General features: G+C 43.0%; 1 protein-coding gene across 2 annotated transcripts; it reads left to right on the forward strand.

Moving 5' to 3' along the window:
• Positions 1-1845: 1845 nt before the first annotated feature.
• On the forward strand, positions 1846-14662 carry gpr135 (G protein-coupled receptor 135). 2 transcript variants are annotated; one of them, XR_001223280.3, is made up of 2 exons: positions 1846-2635; positions 12630-12764. XR_001223280.3 is itself a non-coding variant. In XM_005477708.3 (2 exons), the coding sequence occupies exons 1-2, from the start codon at positions 2377-2379 to the stop codon at positions 13972-13974; spliced, it is 1458 nt and encodes a 485-aa protein (XP_005477765.1). In that variant the 5' UTR covers positions 1870-2376; the 3' UTR covers positions 13975-14662. The 2 variants fall into 2 exon arrangements, 1 of the variants encoding a protein (XP_005477765.1); XM_005477708.3 differs by having other exon boundaries at positions 1870-2489; positions 12630-14662.
• Positions 14663-16817: the final 2155 nt, after the last annotated feature.

A 16817-nucleotide genomic window follows, 5' to 3' on the forward strand; every position in this document is an offset into this window, starting at 1 on the left:
TGGGCGCCGCTGTTTCAGCTAATCGCATTTTGTGTATGTGGCTCACCTGCATACATTTTATGCATTTTAGACCCTCCTGTTTCTGGACAGCTGACAATGACTCAGCTAAACAACTGCATGAATTGTTTTGCTGATTATTTTTACTGGTCCATTAGAGAAATTTACTGTTGCTCTTTTTTTTAGGTCCTAGCACACACGAGGAGATGTTGATGTTTGTTTGAAAAACATAAAAGAACGACAGCAAGGAATTGAAATATCACATTCAATCTAAAGAAAAACATGGGACAGTTTGTCAGTTGAGAGTGCCACTATTCACCTCACTGACATAAAACAATGAATAACTGAGGATGAATTCATTTATGGATACAGGTAAAACATATGGAATGCCCTAATGTTTACTTGGTTCATAGTTTGACTGACTTTGTAATCCGTCCCTCATACAAAAATAAATGTGGTATTTAAATTTAATCCATTAACCTATGGGCATTCCTTAGCTCCATGTTAACACAGTTCATTATTATACACAGCATGGTTATAATCAAAGAAACTATCAGTACACAGTGGCTGTACTGCCACTAGTATTCTTTGATTAAATAATTATTTATTACAGAAAGGACATCAGTCATCATAAAGAACAGTATAGGTGACCAGTTGCAATTAATAATCATGTTAAATGTGTATTTAGAGAGCCTATCTGAACTGTCATACAGTGAAAAGCAGGGGACATCCTGGACAGGTTACCACACAAGGTAACACAGAGACACACTGAGTTACACTTTATGGTTTTATCTAATAACATGCTTAGAGGCTGGCCTTGCATAGAGTAAATATAATTGAGCCTGTAATTTTTGTAAATTGTTTGGAGGGTGTTTGGAGGCGTGGTCCCGCTCCTGAAATTCCGATACATAATTTCCAATTAGTGGAATGCCACTTTAAATTCTGGGGGATACCACCACAACAGACACTTTAGATTCGCCCTTCCCGACTCAGCAGCAAGAGGAGATATAAAGCAAAATGCCTCTAAGTGGACAACCAAGTTAGATTAAGTAGATTAGATTAAGACTAAGCAACATACATACCATGTCAAGCAGCGCGCGACAACAGATGCCAGGAAATTTGACCGACAATGAGCACAGAGGGGGAGGTGACAGCGCCCCTGCTGGCACTAGGTCAGGATATTCAAAACGGCGTTACTCATTGAGAGCAGGCTTAACCATCCTGCTACACTATCATGTCAATGTGGTGAAAAAAATCTGAAGAGTTTTTCCAGCACCTTGTTGAATTTATGCAATAAATTTTTTTTAAAAAAAGGCAGTTCTGAAGGGGGAGGCGGGGGGGTCTACCCTGCTACTAATGAAGTGGCCAGTGAGTGTAGCAGTAATGCCTTGTTTATAAAAGCCAAAAATAAAATGCATGATTTCAGCATTGTATAATCTTATATAGCTTTGGGAAGGAAACAGCTTCGTCGTGCTATCGGCTTAGTTCGGATGACCGCGCAAAGGCCCGAGGAAGTTTTTGGACACTGGCCCACAATTAAAATACACAATTACCAATTGAAAAGAAAAGTCCTATACTGCATTATTGAAGCTCATATGATCGGGGTTAAGAAATTGTTTCATGTTCTTGATTTTAATAGATTAATGAAAACAACTCCTCTGGCAGTAAAGCCACGATGCGACGATTACGTGGCTCTGGGGCTGAGTCCCCTGCTATCCTCTCCTCACCGAACGCCCGTTCTTCCCTTTTATCACGATCTGCTGCGTGTTTAATATATATGTGTGTGTGTGTGTGTGTGTGTGTGTGTGTATAACATCCAGTAAGGGAACATTAGCGTGTATTTTGATGTTGATGATGCCATTATGCATGGACTGAGATGGTGCAAAATTGCTCACAGGTTACCATAGCAACTTTATGAGACGTCGGTCCAAGTTTTGAGCACGTTCAAACAAGGCGTGGCTTCTTCGAGTGAGTGAGCGAAAGATAGGTTATAGTAGAGAAGCTGAGAGAGAGACGCGATGGATGCTGGAGCCGTCCTGCTCTCGCTTGAAGCTTTGTTCGTTTACAGTCCGTTTATTGCGCCTTCTGTCTAAATCAACCAACAAGGTGGCTACCGTGGTCTTCCTCCGACGATTTTTTAATTTACTGTGTAAATTTTTTCATAGCGGCGCTGATCACAACGGCGATAGAAGAAGAGGATAGACTGAATTTGTTCTCCATACAAAGGCTTCGAAAGGCCCACATCTCAACATCATGATCATGCACATGATAGGTACTTTTAGACAAAGGTCCTTTTAGACGGACGTGTGAATATAAGGTGGTTTTCCCGGACATGGAGCCTGCTGTGTGCTGTAAGGATCAAAGCAAGAAAAAGGCTCGATGGACTCTGCTGAAAACAGCTCAGGACACATCAGTATAACAGGCGTTTGGAGCAAAATGACTAACACAAAGGCATCGCTTGTTTGTGTGGACAGTGTAAGAAAACGACTGAGGTAAAAGGAGGAAAAGACTGAACAAATAAAGACTTCATAAGCGAACAGTGAGCTTTAGACTATTGATATGGTTGCACCTCAAAGGTACAAGGCTAATGTGAACCAGCCTGCCTATTTAACAGATAAGAGGAAAACATAACAGTGAGGTGAGGACTAAACGTATTTAGCTGATATTCAGTTTAATGATGTTTAAGTAAAGATTTTGTTTCTAATAACACAAGGGCACACTTACAACTGCTAACTAGCTTAGTAGTATAGTAAACAGATTTCCTTTTATTTTCCAACACTACCTTAGAAGTTATGTCTTTTCCAAATCACTGTAGCCACGATATACTTCTAAAAAAAATACCAGTAGCAAAAAAGAAGCAAAAAATTGACAGAGCAAAGGACAAATTCATCGACAGATATGCATTTCAATTTTAAATGTGTATTGTGTGTATTCATCAATGCATTAAATAAAAACAGGCAACAGGTGGCTTCGAACTATCAGCTTACAGCTTTGACCAAAAAGTGAATCCCAGTTTGATTCTGTAGAAAGCTCTTTCTTACTTTATAAACTTTATAAATGGAAATGAAAACCATTTCAAACAAAATGATCTATGAAACCAAAACAAAAGGGAGCAGGAGGCTTATCCAGATAAGCTTGTTGACAATTTCTTAATCAAAATGGCAACTATATACAAATATACATATACACATGCATAGATGTGCATGCATATGTACAGATACATCTTTGAACCTACAGACAAATACTTCATATCACCAACATCATGAAATTCTTATTCTATACAACAGCACCTATATACTCATAATGTGAATATCTAATCTCTTTCATTTTTATACACATCAAATATGTACTGCTTATATTATCATAAAATGTGAAATATTTTTACTTTCTTTAATTTCTTTGTCTGGGCTGTTCCACAAAATCACTCCACAAACTGATATGCACGTGCTTTTAAGTGCATTGGCTGCACATGGGGTGACGGTAGCTCAGGAGGTAGAGTAGGTCATTTGCTGATAGGAAGGATGGTGGTTTGATTCCTGGCTCCCCCAGTCTGCATGCCAAATATCCTGGGGCAAGATACTAACCTCCACTTTCTCTCAGATGCATCCATCGGAGCGTGAATGTATGTTGGTTAGACACCGCTGACAAAGCATAGACAACTGTGCTTGTGTGTATGGGTGAATACGGCGTGTTGTATAGAGTGCTTTGAGTACTCCAGGAGAATATATAAGAATCAGACCATTTACGCGGCTGCTTTCAATTGCCCTTTCCGCTCACGTCGTACCTTCTATCTCTATTCTTAAATAAATTCTGAATATTACTTGGAAACATGGTATTTATTGCTTTGAACTTCACCTGTGTGGTTTTAAATTGTACTAAATTCATGAATTTCATAACTTGTGGTTTTAAAAAGAGTTTATTTGTGTGTTCACAATACCAAATATTGTGTATTATCCTTGTTTCTCTTTTTTGCATTGTGCATATTTTTTGTAGAGAAGTTGTTCTGTGTTGTGTAACAGCTAAAACAGATTCATGTGACAGGAAGGTTATATCTGCATGAATATGTACTGATGATGCTTTCCTTCCTTGAGTTAATCTAAGAATCACTCAGTGATGTCATAGTCCTTAAAGGTGGGCTTCATTCATTCAACTGTGGAGTGTTATTGAAATGGCATATAGGTAAAGACAGAAAGGCTCTATGATGCAGCAAGCATGGAGTGCTCACAGAGCTATTTACAAACAAAAAATGTCCAACAAAATGGATCCATTTAACAGTGGTCTACTTGTTTTCCTTTCCCATGTTGGAAACTGTCTCATTGTCTTGGAGACAATGAGAATAAAGACCATGATTAAACGAGTTATCACCAGATACTTAAGCAATCAGGGAACCAACTCTAATCTGAATGTGTGTCTGAAGCAAGGGATGTGGCTTTTTTTTCTTGCTTCATCAACAGAGTTGCATTTGAGGACGGGCCTGCGGCATAGTGTGCCTTTTCCATCTTTTATGCTTTCATAGAAATAAACAACTATGCAAATTTGCATGTGACTGTCACTAAAATTCAGCAGCCAACTGAATGAATCGAGAGGACTAAACATATTTAGTTGATATTCAGTTTAATGATGTTTAAGTTTCTAATAACACAAGGGTACACTTACAATTACTAACTGGCTTTGTAGTATAGTAAACAGATTTTCTTTTAATTTTCCAACACTAGCTTAAAAGTTGTGTCTTTTCCAAATCACTGTAGCTACGGTATGATTAAATGAGTTATCAGCAGATACTGATAGCACCAGATTGGTGCTATTCCTTGTATTTACACAAGGAATAGCACCAATAGTGCCCTTGCTTTCTGAGATCTCAGGGCCCTCTTAGTCTGACAACAGCATCGACAGAACTGATATGAATTCTTAGAGCTGACTGCTTAAAAAAGAACCCATGGATATTAGTGGTGGAGTCAAACATTCAGGCCTTTTACAACAGCTCACTCAGGGCATGAAACAAAAACACAATAACTCTTGTTAAAGGTGTATTTTTTTTTTTTATCAAATTAAACTATAGTGTTGCTAATTAGTTTTATTCACATTTCTTTAGATCCCCAAATTATTTTATTAAATGTAATGTCTGTAAAGTCTTATTTGTTATCATCTATCGTCCACCTGGGCCTTACACAGAGTTTCTGTTGGATTTCTCAGACTTTGTATCTGATTTAGTGCTCAGCTCAGATAAAATAATTATTGTGGGTGATTTTAACATCCATGTAGATGCTAAAAATGACAGCCTCAACATGGCATTTAATCTGTTATTAGACTCAATTGGCTTCTCTCAAAATGTAAAAGAACCCACCCACCACTTTAATCACACTCTAGATCTTGTTTTAACATATGGAATAGAAACTGAACATTTAACAGTGTTTCCTGAAAACCATCTCCTGTCTGATCATTTCCTGATAACATTTACATTTACAAGAAAATGGTGTGTAACAAATTTAGAAGATCATCATTTAGCCTGGAGAAATAGTTTGCTGCTTTATAAGAAAGCCCTCCGCAAAGCCAGAACATCTTACTATTCATCACTGATTGAAGAAAATAAGAACAACCCCAGGTTTCTCTTCAGCACTGTAGCCAGGCTGACAAACAGTCAGAGCACTGTTGAGCCAACCATCCCTTTAACCTTAACTAGTAATGACTTCTCGAACTTCTTCACAAATAACATTTTAACAATTAGAGAAGAAATTACTCATATTCATCTCACAGATGTAACATTATTTACAGCAGGGGTCTCGAACTCCAGGCCTCGAGGGCCGGTGTCCTGCAGGTTTTATATGTGTCCTTGATCCAACACAGCTGATTTAAATGGCTAAATTACCTCCTCAGTATGTCTTGAAGTTCTCCAGAGGCCTGGTAATGAACTAATCATTTGATTCAGGTGTGTTGACCCAAGGTGATATCTAAAACCTGCAGGACACCGGCCCTCGAAGCAAGACCCCTGATCTACAGCTACTTTCAGTACCATTGAATTGTAGTCTTTTTCTCCAATTGATCTTTCTGAGTTAACTTCAATAATTACTTCCTCCAAACCATCAACGTGTCTTTTAGACCCCATTCCTACAAAACTGCTCAAAGAAGTCCTGCCATTTCCAAAAGTTGATTCTGTTCATCTGGACGTAGCGTTTTGTGGGAGAAACGTTTCGTCACTCATCCAAGTGACTTCTTCAGTCTCAACTGACTGCAGGTTTCCCCAATCTTATAGACAGTACATTTGCATAATGACTGAAACCAGCCCACTGAAGGAACAATGGGCTGGGAGGCCAGTTTCTTAATCTTAATTATGCAAATTCTCATGACCATTGATCAACAACCACTTACCAAAACCCACTGATCAAAGACCACTGATCAATGGCCATGAGTACCATTCACTGTCTATAAGATTGGGGAGTCGAGACTGGGAGTCGAGACTGAAGAAGTCACTTGGATGAGTGACGAAACGTTTCTCCCACAAAACGCTACGTCCAGATGAACAGAATCAACTTTTGGAGATTTACTTTCGTGGATGATTGAGAATGCATCAAGAAGTCCTGCCATTAATTAATGCTTCAATCTTAAATATGATCAACCTATCTCTAATAATCGGCTATATACCACAGGCCTTCAAGCTGGCTGTAGTTAAACCTTTACTTTAAAAAGCCATCTCTAGACCCAGCTGTCTTAGCTAATTATAGGCCAATCTCCAACCTTCCTTTCATATCAAACATCCTTGAAAGAGTAGTTGTCAAACAGCTAACAGATCATCTGCAGAGGAATGGCTTATTTGAAGAGTTTCAGTCAGGTTTCAGAGCTCATCACAGCACAGAAACAGCTTTAGTGAAGGTTACAAATGATCTTCTTATGGCCTCTGACAGTGGACTCATCTCTGTGGTTGTCCTGCTAGACCTCAGTGCAGCGTTCGATACTGTTGACCATAATATCCTCTTAGCGCGGTTAGAGCACGCTGTAGGTATTACAGGTACAGCGCTGCAGTGGTTTGTATCATATCTATCTAATAGACTCCAATTTGTTCATGTAAATGGAGAGTCCTCTTCACACACTAAGGTTAATTATGGAGTTCCACAGGGTTCAGTGCTAGCACCAGTTCTGTTTACATTATACATTCTTCCCTTAGGCAGTATCATCAGAAGACATAGTATATATTTTCACTGCTATGCAGATGACACCCAGCTCTATCTATCCATGAAGCCAAATAACAAACCAATTAGTTAAACTGCAGGAATGTCTTAAAGAAGGCCGCTAACTTTCTGCTTCTTAATTCAGATCACACTGAGGTTATTGTGCTCGGCCCTGAAAATCTTAGAAATATGGTATCTAACCAGATTCTTACTCTGGATGGTATTACCTTGGCCTCCAGTAACGCTGTGAGGAACCTTGAAGTCATTTCTGACCAAGACATGTCCTTCAATGGACATATTAAACAAATATGTAGGACTGCTTTCTTCCATTTTCACAACATCTCGAAAATTAGAAATATCCTGTCTCAGAGTGACGCTGAAAAACTAGTTCATGCATTTATTACTTCCAGGCTGGACTACTGTAATTCATTATTATCAGGAAGTCCTAAAAACTCGCTGAAAAGCCTTCAGTTAATCCAAAATGCTGCAGCAAGAGTACTGACAGGGACTAGAAAGAGAGAGCGGATTTCTCCTGTATTGGCTTCCCTTCATTGGCTTCCTGTAAAATCCAGAATTGCATTCAAAATCCTGCTCCTCACATACAACGTCTTAAATAATCAGGCTCCATCTTATCTTAATGACCTTGTAGTACCATATCACCCCATTAGAGCACTTCGCTCTCACACTGCAGGCTTACTTGTTGTTCCTAGAGTATTTAAAAGTAGAATGGGAGGGAGAGCCTTCAGTTTTCAGGCCCCTCTTCTGTGGAACCAGCTTCCAGTTTGGATTCAGGAGACAGACACTATCTCTACTTTTAAGATTAGGCTTCAAAATTTCCTTTTTACTAAACCATATAGTTAGGGCTGGATCAGGTGACCCTGAATCCTCCCTTAGTTATGCTTCAATACGTGTAGGCTGCTGGGGAATGCACTGAGTGTTTCTTCTTTAGTCACCTTTCTCACTCCCTATGTGTTAATAGACCTCTCTGCTATAAAAGACACATCTCCTGGATGCACCGGTACGCATCTTCAGTGATGTATCCTGGGGTCATCAGGTGTTTCGGGTCTCACAACATCATACACCCTCGCCCAAGCGACCCAGCCGGGGGTGATCAGGCCCCGACTTGCGTACCAGTAGCTACCCACGGATCAGCCCTCTTGATCCACAGCCACCTTGTGGCTTTCTCTGCTGCTTCGCTCACAGCCTGGATGGCCCTGTTCTTGGCTGCCCCATCCACGCCCAGCCGGCCTAGGACTTTGCAGAGTGATCGTCCTGCAAAGCCCCCACAACCCACTTCTATGGGCTCATAGAAAGTCTTCCAGCCCCTTCCCCTGCACTCCTGCACTAGTTCCTGGTACTTTCCTTGTTTCCTTTCATTGGCCTCCTCGATCCGCCCTTCCCAGGGCACTGTGAGTTCCAGCATGATCAGCTGTTTTGAGGCCTCAGAAATAATTATCATGTCTGGCCGGAGGGATGTTTTTGCAATGTTCTGGGGGAACTTTAGCTGTTTACTCAGGTCAGCCTGTAGCTGCCAATCAGAGGCTGTGTTGAGGAGGCTGGTTGTTAAATGTTGTTAAACCTGGGGTTTCTCTCCAGCCTTAATGAAAGAGATTGCCTTCCTCGGAGCATGATGGTGCTTGCTGGTGCTGATTGCTGAGGCAATCTTTTCAGCAACTACTCTGAGCACCTGGTCGTGCCGCCAACAATACCGACCATCGGCCAGGGCCCTTGGGCAGCTGCTGAGGAGGTGTTCTAGGGTCCCTCTTCCAGAGCACAGGGGACAGACAGGTGTCTCGCTCTTCCCCCACAGATGGAGGTTTGCTGGGCTTGGCAGAGTGTCGTATACTGCCTGCACTAGGAATCGGATCCGGTGGAAGTCTGCCTGCATGATGTTTGCCCAGGTGACCTTGCGCTGCAAGGTGCTCTCCCACCGTGTCCATGCTCCCTGCCGCTTAAGGCCTACAGCTCTACTTACTTGCTCCTCCTCCACACCTGCTCGGACCTCTTCCTGGAGTAGCTGGTGTCTCTAATTTCCCTGTGCCCTGCTGACCTGGGCCTTTGAGAAGTACCCCACAGGATTCAGGGCAGGATGGAATGCTGGTAGATCCAGGCTTTAAATCTTCCAGGCAGGCCGGACTTATCCACCTTAATAAGCCACGCTCCCAGCTCCTCATTTGCCTTCTGAATGGCAATAGAGTCTTTCAGGCTGGAGTCAAAGAGTTTCCCCAAGCTCTTGACTGGTTGTTCCGTTATGGATGGAATAATGGTTCCTGAGATTGAGAACCGGAACTTGTCCGTCACCTTACCCTTCTTCAGTACCATAGATCTTGACTTGGAAGGTTTAAAACTCATCCTTGCCCATGAGATGAGTCTCTCAAGTCCTTGCAAGATCCACCTACACCCTGGGACTGATGATGTTGTGATGGTGAGGTCATCCATATAGGCTCTGATAGGGGGCTGACGAACACCTGACCTTGTTAGTGGCCCTCTGCACTCCACCTCAGCACCCTTTACCACCATGTTCATTTCAAGGGCAAAGAGTGTAACTGATATGGTACAGCCTGTTATTATACCTTTCCCGAGGCGGTGCCAGCCTGAAGTAACTGCCCCAGAAGTGACCCTAAGCCTGAAATTGGCGTAATAGTCCAGGATCAGGTCCTTGATCTTGCTGGGGACATGGTGGAGGTGTAAAGCATGCTCAACCAGTTTGTGTGGGATCGACCCATACGCATTAGTCAGGTCCAGCCACAATACAGCTAGGTCGCCTCTGTTCTCATGGGCTTCTCTTATTAGGTGTGTAACTACGCCAGTGTGCTCTAGGCAACCAGGAACTCCTGGGATCCCCCCCTTCTGAACTGATGGATCAATGTAATTGTTTCTGAGGAGAAACTCGGTCAATCTCCGGGAGACAACGCTAAAAAACACCTTCCCCTCCACGCTCAATAGAGAGATGCTCCGAAACTGGTTTATGTTTTTCGAGTCCTCCTCTTTGGGAATCCAGACTTCCTCTGTGCACCTCCACTGATCAGCAACTCTCCCTCTCCGCCATATCACCTTTAAGATCTTCCACAGGTGGCGAAGCAGCTCTGGGCAGCGCTTATAAACAAGGTAGGGTATGCCACTGGGACCTGGGGAGGATGCTGAGCAGGCTGCCTTGATGACCTCACACACCTCCTTCAAACTTGGCTCCGTCAACTTGAACTCTACTAATGGTGGGGCAGGGTTGATGAGAGCTTCGTTCGGTCCCAAGTCTTGTTCCCTCAGTGGGTGACTCGTGGTCTCATGAAGGAAGTTATTCACCTCCTCTGCTGAGCACTCCAACTGGCCGCTTCGCTTAACCCCAAGCAATTGTTTGGAAAAGCGAAAGGGATCAACAATAAAAGCTGCACGTTTCCTGGCTCTCTCTCTTCCCCGCTTCCTGTGCCATTCTGCTCTGCGGAGGGTAATCAGCTTCTTCCGCAAGATGTTATGCAGTTCCTCTAAAGCTTGCTTATCCTCCGCATCAGCGTTCTTGAACTGCTTCTTAAGGCTCCTAAGCTCCTGGCGCAGTCGATGAATCTTCATGGCCCTGCGGTTCATGGTGTAAGGGGTCTTGTTGTTACACTTCTTGGTCAGGCCGAACCTTTCTGAGGCGTAGCTGACTATGATGGTGGTCATTGTTTTAAGCCTGCTGTCAGCATCTCTTTTGGCCACAGCTTGTATGATGTTGGAGACATCCTCATCAAACTTCTGCCACTCGCTCCGGCTGCTGGCTGGGGGCCACTTAATCCGCTGTTGTGGAACTACACTGCTTGGATTGGAAGAGTCCGGTGCTTGGAGGGACTGGGCTCTGTGGGGTGGCTCCTGGCCGGGCTCCTCCTGCGTCTCACCATGTTCAGGATCTGTGCGTTGCACCTCACTCTCCTGCTCCAAACATTTCATTCTGGCCTGATGGACCTTTAGGCCACGCTGGTTCTTACACAACTTGCCACAGATACATGTCTTACTTGTAGTTCTTTCCATTGCGTTGGTCGTTAACCTTGAGTCCGTCCGATTGGAGACCTCATCCTCCCCCCCTCTCGGGATCTCCTGGGGGTATCTTTCTTTAGGGCTTTCCGTAGCTTTTTGGGGTGCTTTCTCACGAAAACTGCAGACCGGGATGCTAGCCCACCCTGCCCCTGGAGCCGTAGCTGTCATCTGTCTCTCCACTGGTCACCAAACTTTTCTTGGTTGTCACCTAGTCTCTTCCTAGGCGTCACTGGCTCAACCAGAGTTTAACTATAAAAGACACATCTCCTGGATCCACCGGTACGCATCTTCAGTGATGTATCTGCTGAATCATACTTGTTATTAATCTCTGTCTCTCGTCCACAGCATGTCTTTGTCCTGTCTTCCTTCTCTCACCCCAAACCTGTCGCGGCACATGGCCCCGCCCCTCCCTGAGCCTGGTTCTGTCAGAGGTTTCTTCCTGTTAAAAGGGAGTTTTTCCTTCCCACTGTCGCCAAAGTGCTTGCTCATAGGGGGTCATATGATTGTTGGGTTTTCCTCTGTATGTATTATTGTAGGCTCTACTTTACAATATAAAGTACCTTGAGGCAACTGTTGTTGTTATTTGGTGCTGTATAAATAAAACAATTGAATTGAATAGTATAGTTCAACATACTAAAGTTATATAAGTATATGTTGACAGAAAAAGAGAAAATAATGAAACATAGCTTTATGATTAAGATTACTCACAGAACCAAGTGCCTTTATATTAACATATTCTTAACCAAGAGGTTAAATGTTAACTTAGTAGTGCAATGATTAACACTGCTGTTTCATAACAGGAAGAATCTGTGTTTTTTTCTATTTTACCTGTGGGGCTTCTTTTTGACTTACTCCAGTGTTGTACAAGAATTTCTTTGTTGTTGGTACTAATGTTTGTCTCTCTGTGCCTGCCCTGAAATAGGCCGGTGACCTCTTCAGGATATATCCAGCCTCTTACCGAATAAAGCTAGGACAGGCTCCACCTTCATCCTTACTTAGATAGGCAATTAAGCAAGCGTTAATTGCTCTTAGCAGCTAGTACTACAACTGTCAAGTTGATGAAAAAAAAATATTACTGCCAAACTATATCTAAAACCTTAACAAAAGTATTACAAAGAGTACAACAGTTCCAGAGTATCACAGTTTCACAGTACTGCTCTCAGAATTCAAAGTTTAATGCAAATCATAATGTGGCCTAATTGATGAGAATTAGCTAAGTTCCTTTACTGCACTTTATTTCACAGAATTCATTATTAGAGAAGTGAAAGCATGAGTACACAGACAGTAAAAACTGTTTTTTACATTTTTATTGAAATTCGGGTATAGTATAAACCTGGTATCAGACGAAACAACACCCTGCCTTCTGAAATGCTTTTTTATGAACATTATTAGCTGTAAGAAGCAATGAAAACATTGTGTCCACAGTTTTTTGAACAATAATTTCTCCATCTTCTTCTTTAGGGTTATTTCCATGGTGACCAACCTCATGGCTACCACTACAGAGACTATAGTGCAAACCCCAGGAAACCTGTCAGACCATAAAGACCAAAGAGGAAGTGAATTTGGTCATACCCATCAGGAACTAAACCCGTCTGTGCTGAGTGCTGATGAGAGTAACTCTGTTCTCCAGGGAATCATAGTCGCAGCTCAGGCACTGATACTGCTGTCTGTATTCCTTCTCTCCAGTCTTGGTAATTCAGCAGTTGTCATCATTATCATCAAGCACAGGCAACTTCGAACAGTGACTAATGCTTTTATCATGTCGCTGTCGCTATCGGACTTCCTCACGGCTGTCTTGTGTCTGCCATTCTCCTTTGTTATGCTTTTCACTAAGGATGGAGTCTGGATGTTTGGGGATCGTTTCTGTGTTGCCAATGGGTGTTTGAACACCTGCTTTGGTATTATCTCCACCCTGACTATGACTTTGATCTCCTTTGATAGGTACTATTCCATTGTCAGACAACCACAGGCTAAAATAGGCAGACAGAAAGCAGCCCAGTTATTGATTGCAGTGTGGTTAACTGCTGTAATTTTCTCTCTGCCTTGGTATCTGGTAGTCCGAACACCTAAAGAAATCCATAAGCAAGGTTTTTACCACTGCATGTATGTGTTCCACTCTGGTACCTCACTCATGGGAACAGCTTATAGCATCTGTCTGATCATTGTATGTTATTTACTGCCTTTTTGCCTGATGTGCTTTTGTCATTACAACATTTGTAAGACTGTTCGGCTCTCAGAAATACGAGTCAGGCCTGTGACCACATATGCATACTTACTTCGATTTTACAGTGAAATGCGAACAGCCACCACAGTTCTGATAATGATTGTTTTCATTATTTTTTGCCGGGGGCCATATTGTCTAATGGGGCTAGTTACTGCTATAGGGGACTACACATTTAATCCTGCAATGGACACAGTGGCCATCTGGCTAGCTTGGGCAAACGGAGCCATTAACCCTCTGATCTATGCTCTGAGGAACCCAAATATAGCCATGTTACTGGGACGCAGTAGAGAGGAGGGCTATCGGACCAGAAATATTGCTGCATACCTCTCCAGCCAAACTCAGAACCACGAGGCCCGGTTTAACAATGCAGAGAGGATAAAAGACCGCTACCTGAGTCGTGCAGGGCTTAACAGCCAGCTGTTGACTTCGAGTCCTGGAAAAGCAGGAGGGGGAGGAGAAGTGACAATGTGGGCTTGTAAAAACCCTGCTGTGTACTTCTGTAAGGACACTCAGCAAAATACTGCATCACTACCAAACTCAGTCGGCGCTCAAAAGACAAAGAGACCTGACACGAGCCTTTGAGATTGTAGAGCTTCCATTACCTAAAGTGATGGTTTCATCAAAAGTGTTATTGCTATGAATCAAGATTTTTTTAAAGACTTAATACTGTGTATGACTCCTGAGACCAAAACTCTTATGTTTATGATAACATTGTGCTCCAGGTATGAACAATACAAAGGATTATTTGAGTTGTTCGTATGAAAATGATCATATTTACAATGTGCAAGTATGTTGTGACAAAAGTTTAAGATAAAACTCAATTTGAGCAGCTTTTGTGCATCCTCATCTTGGAGGATACCATTAGGTCCTCTCAAACATACTCATTTGAACTAATTGAAATGAGTATGCTTTAAGAATCTCTACAATCTGTTCTGTGACAAAAAGGGGGTGCAAAATAGTTAATGTCTGATTTTCAACATCTTTATATCTGTCCTTAATCTTAAATGTGCCACAAAGTATATGTACTGTTCATGTCATTGTCCCTGTCCTCACCAGCAAATTAACATTGTCTATTGTTTGTTTAACATATTTAAGCAACATAATTAGATACCCCTCTCCTAACATGACTTTAGTTGAAACCCCTGATAGGTCAGTCAGACCAGGATGTAGCATAGTGGCATTTTTCCACAAATGCTTCAAAAATATATTCATTACACAGCTGGCTATCAAACTGCTACCCTTAGAAAGCCTGTTAATGCACTCATGTACCAGCATAGCATAGATAGCTAAAACAATTGAAGCAGATTGAACAAATATTCAGTAAATAATTCTACGGCTTGTTTCTCCTCTAAGCCGCTCTTGGGATGAATTTCATGCTCTGGTAGTGTTATAATAAAAGTGATAGTTGAGTATAGGTAGTAGGCATTAGCCTCCTGTTGTGTGGCCTGTCAGCTCTTCAGTGTCAAGGCTATAGCCGGTGTAACACTGACCACAAAAGTGAAATATGTGAAGTTCTGAATAATGCACATTTGTAAATTTAAACAGCATGTGGCAACGTTTGTCTACAATGATGGTACAGTTTCTGAAATACTGATGTTTGAAAGTTCATAAAATAAAAATAAAAAATACTAAAGAAAAGGTTGAAAAAGTTTTTTTTTTATATATATATATGTATGTTTTATATATATGTATACATATATATATTAAAAAAAAACACCCATCTCGCCCCTGCGGGCGGTTTATCCTTCAAGCTCGGGTCCTCTACCAGAGGCCTGGGAGCTTGAGGGTCCTGCGCAGTATCTTAGCTGTTCCCAGGACTGCGCTCTTCTGGACATAGATCTCCGATGTTGTTCCCGGGATCTGCTGGAGCCACTCGCCTATCTTGGGAGTCACCGCACCTAGTGCTCCGATTACCACGGGGACCACCGTTACCTTCACCCTCCACATCCTCTCGAGCTCTTCTCTGAGCCCTTGGTATTTCTCCAGCTTCTCGTGTTCCTTCTTCCTGATATTGCTGTCATTCGGAACCGCTACATCGATCACTACAGCCGTCTTCTTCTGTTTGTCTACCACCACTATGTCCGGTTGGTTAGCCACCACCATTTTGTCCGTCTGTATCTGGAAGTCCCACAGGATCTTAGCTCGGTCTTTCTCCATCACCCTTGGGGGCATCTCCCATTTTGACCTCGGGACTTCCAGGTTATACTCGGCACAGATGTTCCTGTACACTATGCCGGCCACTTGGTTATGGCGTTCCATGTATGCCTTGCCTGCTAGCATCTTGCACCCTGCTGTTATGTGCTGGATTGTCTCTGGGGCATCTTTACACAGCCTGCACCTGGGGTCTTGCCTGGTGTGATAGACCCCAGCCTCTATGGATCTTATATTCAGAGCTTGTTCTTGTGCTGCCATGATTAGTGCCTCTGTGCTGTCTTTCAGTCCAGCTTTGTCCAGCCACTGGTAGGATTTCTGGATATCAGCCACCTCCTCTATCTGCTGGTGGTACATACCGTGCAGGGGCCTGTCCTTCCATGATGGTTCCTCGTCTTCCTCCTCTTTCTTGGGTTTCTGCTGCCTGAGGTATTCACTGAGCACTCGGTCAGTTGGGGCCATCTTCCCAATGTATTCTTGGATGTTCGTTGTCTCATCCTGGACTGTGGTGCTGACACTCACCAGTCCCCGGCCCCCTTCCTTCCGCTTAGCGTACAGCCTCGGGGTGAAACCCTCCACACATGGTAAGGAGCTTTCTTGTCTTTATGTCAGTGGCTTCTATCTCCTCCTTTGGCCAGCCTATTACCCCAGCAGGGTACCTGATCACGGGCAGGGCGTAGGTGTTGATGGCCCGGATCTTGTTCTTACTGTTCAGCTGACTCCTCAGGACTTGCCTGACCCTCTGCAGGTACTTGGTGGTTGCAGCTTTTCTAGAGGCCTCTTCATGGTTCCAATTCGCCTGTGGGATCCCCAGGTACTTGTAACTGTCCTCTATGTCTGCAATGTTGCCTTCTGGTAGTTCAGTCCCCTCAGTTCTGACTACCTTCCTTCTCTTTGTTACCATTCGACTACACTTCTCCAGTCCAAACGACATTCCAATGTCATTGCTGTATAGCCTGGTAGTGTGGATCAGTGAATCGATGTCTCGTTCACTCTTGGCATACAGCTTGATGTCATCCATGTACAGGAGGTGGCTGACAACTGCTCCATTCCGTAGTCGGTATCCGTAGCCAGTCTTGTTAATGATCTCACTGAGGGGGTTCAGGCCTATGCAGAACAGCAGTGGGGACAGAGCATCTCCTTGGTAGATCCCGCACTTGATGGTGACTTGTGCTATGGGCTTGGAGTTGGCCTCTGGTGTTGTACGCCGCATCCCCATTGAGTTCCTGATGAAGGCTCTTAGGGTCCTGTTGATCTTGTAGTCCTGTTGGCCT

The sequence above is a fragment of the Oreochromis niloticus genome, linkage group LG19, assembly GCF_001858045.2.
Source record: "Oreochromis niloticus isolate F11D_XX linkage group LG19, O_niloticus_UMD_NMBU, whole genome shotgun sequence".
In the NCBI taxonomy this organism is placed as follows: Eukaryota; Metazoa; Chordata; class Actinopteri; order Cichliformes; family Cichlidae; genus Oreochromis; species Oreochromis niloticus.

What these genes read in the sequence shown, in the direction of transcription:
- gpr135 (XM_005477708.3), top strand. Translation starts at nt 2,377, where the DNA reads ATGGACTCTGCTGAAAACAGCTCAGGACACATCAGTATAACAGGCGTT. An exon ending in AGTGTAAGAAAACGACTGAG is followed by an intron (nt 2,490 to 12,629) that starts GTAAAAGGAGGA and finishes CTTCTTCTTTAG; the next exon opens with GGTTATTTCCATGGTGACCA.